Source organism: Cyprinodon variegatus, unplaced genomic scaffold, assembly GCF_000732505.1.
Source record: "Cyprinodon variegatus isolate N-32 unplaced genomic scaffold, C_variegatus-1.0 Scaffold677, whole genome shotgun sequence".
Taxonomy (NCBI): domain Eukaryota; kingdom Metazoa; phylum Chordata; class Actinopteri; order Cyprinodontiformes; family Cyprinodontidae; genus Cyprinodon; species Cyprinodon variegatus.
In genome coordinates this window covers 144,945-150,395 of record NW_015151130.1, presented here as the reverse complement: position 1 = coordinate 150,395, position 5,451 = coordinate 144,945, and the positions used below count along the sequence as shown (strand labels likewise).

The window sequence follows — 5,451 nt, the reverse complement described above, 5'->3', positions numbered from 1 at the left end:
CCATATTGCATTATAGATATACATATCTAGAGCTGTTTGTTAAGACAAATGTCAGCCATTTGGGACAAAGCTTTGATTCATCATTCAGAATTCATTTTTATTGTTAGTTTATTAAAGGAAAATCGTACTGAATCGTTATATCATCAAAATAAAAGTATAGATCCTATTTTTGCTCCATGTTACCCAACCTTAAGTATTCATATTTAATCAGATGTTTGTCCTTAAGGTGCTGCTTCAGACTGAGCAGCAACGCTGCATGAATAAAATAAGGTGGATGGATGTAAAACAGGTCAAAAGGTGTTAAAAAGGTTCTTTTTTTTTCCTGCATCCATCTGGTTCTTTATTATTTAAATGGATGGAGATGCTTTTAGTTTAATGGCGACCGAGGAAAGTTTCAGCTTAAACCCACTAAGGCCACATCAGCACCTCGAGGACGATTCTGGGATTTCTATGCAGTTTAGATCTACTGTCTTTGATGCCTGCATGTGGATTTATTTTAGTGGTAGTCCAGTGGTTAGGGCACAGAGCTCTGAATCATGAGGTTGTGAGTTTGAGCCCCACTCCCACAGACTGCCACTCTGGATCCCTGAGCAAGACCCTTAACCTCCTATTGCTTCCTGGGTGCCGAAGGGGATGGTTTAAATGCAGAGGTGAATTTCTCTAATGTGAGAAAAATAAAGTTTTATTATTATTTTATTATAGTGGGAAGCAGATTTAATAGTAGAAAAAGAATAAATTGAACTAAATATTTTTAATCCGCTCATCTATTATTTATTAAAACTCAAATTGATCATAAATCAGCTTATTTTTCCTCACTGGTTGTTTCCTTAAATCAGCCACACGGGGGCAGCAGTGAGCTCTCCAGCATTAAAGCAAACTGAGCTTTTGGAAACTTTATTTTGTTCAGTTTAAAACTGACAGAAGACTCACTGAAGGACATTATTCATTGTCATTTTCTTGTTTTATACCTGTAAATAATCTATAAAAATAAAGTGTAAAAAAAAGACAGAAGGCCCTGAAACAGAGACTGGGGAGAAACCTTCATCTTTATTCAGGAATCAGGTGAACAGCTCCACCTGCTGAGATCAGGTCACACACCAACCTGGAGCAAAGCAGGTAGTCCTGCTCTATGATGGAGGTTTAGAAATGCACATCCCTGAGCTTCTTCTCAGAGAAAAAGGAAAAAAACTCAAAAAACAGTGTTTCAGAGTCCAGATCTTCAGTCCTTAGTGCGACTGGAAGCAGGAAGACGAGTCCAAACGCTGGTGGAGCTGCAGGCTCTGGAGATGAACAGGTTCAAAGCTGCATCCTTCATGCAAACGTTGGAATAAATATGAGATTAGCATCAGCAGCAGATCACCTCACACCGACATCCATGCAGCACTGGAAGCCGAAGCGCATTTAGTAGCAGAGAGGAAACACAGAGGAAGCAAGTTTCTGACCTTAAAGGAAAAATCTGCTTACATGAAATTATTCCATCTGTTCAATAAATGATTTTTAATTCAGAGTAACTTTCATCTGAATGCGCTTTCACGCACGTGGGCATTGTCAGTTTCACTATAGCTCTGGTGAATTTCAATGGTGAAGTCCTCTGGAAATCTTCAATAATTGTTGTTGATTGCAGATGTGTCTAGTAGTTCCCATTGATTTAGCTTGGAAAGCGGGGAGAATGGCGCTAGGCTTACCGCACCGTGACGTCACTGCTGGAAGATGGCAGGAGGGAGGGGCTACTATATTTGGGCAGAAATGGCCGCTCCCAGACTCAGTCATCACAACGAAAATGATTGTTTTTTACTGATTAACACTAAATTCATTAAATCATATTAGTTTCAGGTATAAATAATGATCTATTGATTATTTCCTGCTGATCGGACTGTCCCTTTAAATCAGACGGCATGATCAAAGCTGCTCCATCAGGATCTGAGGCTTTGATGTCAAAACTAACAAGAATTCAACCATCTGATCATTTATTTCTCCTGATTTAAACCCATTAAAATAGATGATTGATTTATTCAAAGATCTGAGAACTTTTAATTATCAAGCAGCAACACCTCTTCATCATCATCATCATCATCATCATCATCATCATCATCATCATCATTCAGGGTGTGATTTCTGATTGTTTACTGTCTCTAACACCTTTGGACCGGAACATGCAGGTGTTCTGCTTCTGTGTTCCCTGCAGTCTGCATGAGGCCCCGGGTCCAGTGAGCCCAGTGGGCCCGGGCCGGGTCCAGTGAGCCCGGTCCGGGTCACAGGTGGACCTCCGGGCCGGGGTAAGGCTCCCCTCCGCACCAGAAGTGCTGCGGCTGGGAGATCTCCATGAGCCAGACCTCCTGCTCCTTCGGCTCCGCGGGTTTGAGCTCCGCTTCGGTCAGGACCCGGTAGTAGTGACAGTCTCTGCCGTCGTCCGGGTCATACGGCGGGGCCAGGATATCCATGAACGCCGTGGGCCCGTCCACGGCGTCGATCTGGTGCAGGTTGTCCCGGTCCGGAGACAGGACGCAGGGGCCGCTCTCCTCCGTGTACTCCGCGGAGGATCTTAGCACGGAGCGCCGCAGGGCGCCCATCTGCGCCGGGGGCAGCTGCGGCGCCGCCTGGATGCCGCCGACGTGCCGCTCCAGGCGGTCGAAGCAGCTGATCCGGACCTTCCCGTAGAGGACTTTGAGCACGCCGTGCATGCCCGGGTGGTCGTGCAGCGGGATGGAGGCGCCGCTCTTCAGCAGGAACACCCCCATGCTGAACCGGTCCGTCTCGCAGATGTGCATGTAGGTGACCGGCGGCTCTCCGTGGCGGTACTGCGGCGGACGGGGCGCGCTGTCCTCGGCTCTCCGCGGGACCAGCTTCAGGTCCGCCGCTCGCACTTCCGTCATCAGGCTCCTCAGCTTCCCGTGGTTCTCCAGGAAGGACTTCCCGGTCTCCTCTCCGAGCCCCGGTGGGTTCCTGAAGGTGACCAGCGCCTGTCGAGCTATTCTCTGGACGATGGAAGTCATGGTGCTGTCGCCTGGCATCATCCCGGATCAGGAGCGCCGCTGCCCGGCTCCGCTTCCTCCGGTTAGCCTTAGCTCCCCCGCTATAGCCTCAAAGATGGGGCAAAAACAGGATGCTCCACTCCGCTGAGAATAGTAGCCCCTCCGACCGAACTGCTTAAACTGATTTCACAAAGTTCAAATTAAACCGATTTATCCAAATATTTAATATTTTTACACAGAATTATCATCATACTTACCAGCTCGACTTTTAGTAGCAGATCGATTTCAGCGTTTAAACTTCTCACTGTTTCTTCGTTTAAGTGATTTAATTTATTTACGTATTAATCCGTAAATATACATGAAAAAACACAGACAGTAAATCTATGACCTCTGGGTATAAAATCAGAGTTTAGCGATTACTCGTTTCACTTCCAAGCCCCATTTTTAAATAACTGTCAAACACGTCCGCACCAGGCAGGCAGCTCGCAATGAATCATGGGAGATGTAGTTATTTTTCCCTAAAATAGTTGCTAGTTCCCAATCAGGAAGCTTAAATCATCTTAAAATACCGATGAAGAGGACTAAGTCGTGATTTGGTTTTTTGATGAATAACGACAGAATTATGATGGGATAGATGTTTAATAGTTTGCGGATAACCAGGCTTACTTAATACACTACATTTCCCAGCATTCATCAGAACCTTATCCAGTTCCTCGAATACAAGCGGTCAAACATCGAAAACTGGGCTGGCTTTGCTTCTATCTGTCAGACTGTGTTAAGTTTGAGGTTTTTATAGATTTTATTTCAGAAACTGGAACAAATTGTATCTCAGTTGACTGGCTGCCTTAAAAATAACCTAAAAATAAGATTTAAATGAAAGGACCTGTCCTCCAATAAGCAGCTGTGTGTACAGTTTCCCCGGAAGGAGAAGAATATAAAACATATGGCTGGCTTTACTTATAAAACTAAAATAGAATATTTTTCAGCTAAATCTGTAGAGGTGTTGCTGCAGGAACGGGGTCAACGACTTTTATACAACTCTAAAGCTGGTTTTCACATTAAAACAGAAAAATGCCTCGCTTTGTAATTCCCGCTGAAGGAAAACATGTTTCGTTTCATATAGCAAATTTGCTCTAACAATTTTAGAAATTTCACCAAAGACATCAGTGCAACTTTTTGAAAAAAAAAAAAAAAGTGTAACGTGTTGCTGTTCATTCAAACTAATGACTGTCTCTCTTTAAACTACATAAAATAATTGATTTGATTGTGAAACTCATTATTTTTGGATTTTCAGACATGAAGTTTGATTTAACCTGAACTAAATACACGAACAAAGGACCCAAAACAAAGTTTTTGATTTCTCTCTATATGTATACATTTATTTATGACCTGCAGGTTTTTTTGTTTGTGTCCCATGTGAGTTGGACTTTGCACGCAGTCAGATCAAGTCCAAGTCCCCGACCATGACAGAGCGCCATTTTCGTCGTTTCTACATCCTGGGTGGATTTCAACCATAATTTACATAATTAAAGTAGCAAGAATCAATTTTATAGGTGGCGAGTTAACTAGTTAATATTAGCTAGGTGACGTCTGAGAGGGTTTACGCATTTACCGATAACGTAATAACAATGAACCGCTAACGTTAGCTAGCCAAAAGCCCTCGCGCATTCAACCAGGCTACATCCAGAGCTAAACAAACATTACTTGAAGGTTTCCATCTACACCGGCCCACTAATGGACCGCTTACCCAAAATAGACAAAATCAATTTACACCACCTGGATTTATCTAGACAATTTAAGGCTATTTTAATAATTAATACACACATTTAAATTAAACTGTTGTCCAGGTGTTTAAAAAAAATAGAGTTTATAAAATGCAAAAGGGAAAAGTTTTTTTTGAAGAAAAGTCAAATGAAATGTGAAAATTATAATTTGGTTTTATTTAAATTAATTAACTGGTGTCAATACCAACATTAGTTCATGTTAATTTAATTAAAAATAAGTACATTAGTTTGGTTCATCAACTGAAATGTTCAGAAAGTCATTTGGAACGGGACAAAGATTTAAATTTGGGTCAAATGCAGTATTGTTGTTTACATCAACATAGAATAATCAGGTCATATTAAGTGATTCAATTCAGATTCTGTGAAGTCGAATATTTTAGATGTGATATCTGATATTTGTTTTTAATTTGAGCAAGATTATACTTTTTCCAGTGTGAGCACTTCTTACGATTTTACTTTCTTTTGTTTTAAAAAGGAAAACAACCAGGGAAGCGGATATATCTAGCATTTTTTTTTTAAAGTTATTATAAGCCTTAATGGGAAGGTTCAGGTTGTTAACTGTTCTAGAAGGTTTAAATTGAGAACAAAAAGCTTTTATAAAATAAAATAGGAAATTAGAAAAGCATTTTTCAGTTGCTTTCAGGAAAAAAAAACCTAAAGTTACCCAAATTGAACTACCAGATTCTGCAGAGTGG

General features: G+C 41.6%; 1 protein-coding gene across 1 annotated transcript; it reads right to left on the bottom strand.

The window, feature by feature from the left end:
• Positions 1 to 1,733: 1,733 nt before the first annotated feature.
• On the bottom strand, positions 1,734 to 3,429 carry LOC107097159 (2-aminoethanethiol dioxygenase-like). The gene is made up of 2 exons (XM_015394191.1): positions 3,230 to 3,429; positions 1,734 to 3,152 (listed from the first exon to the last, which is right to left on the bottom strand). The coding sequence occupies exon 2, from the start codon at positions 3,012 to 3,014 to the stop codon at positions 2,253 to 2,255; it is 762 nt and encodes a 253-aa protein (XP_015249677.1). The 5' UTR covers positions 3,015 to 3,152; positions 3,230 to 3,429; the 3' UTR covers positions 1,734 to 2,252.
• Positions 3,430 to 5,451: the final 2,022 nt, after the last annotated feature.

What these genes read in the sequence shown, in the direction of transcription:
- LOC107097159 (XM_015394191.1), bottom strand. Translation starts at nt 3,014, where the DNA reads ATGATGCCAGGCGACAGCACCATGACTTCCATCGTCCAGAGAATAGCT.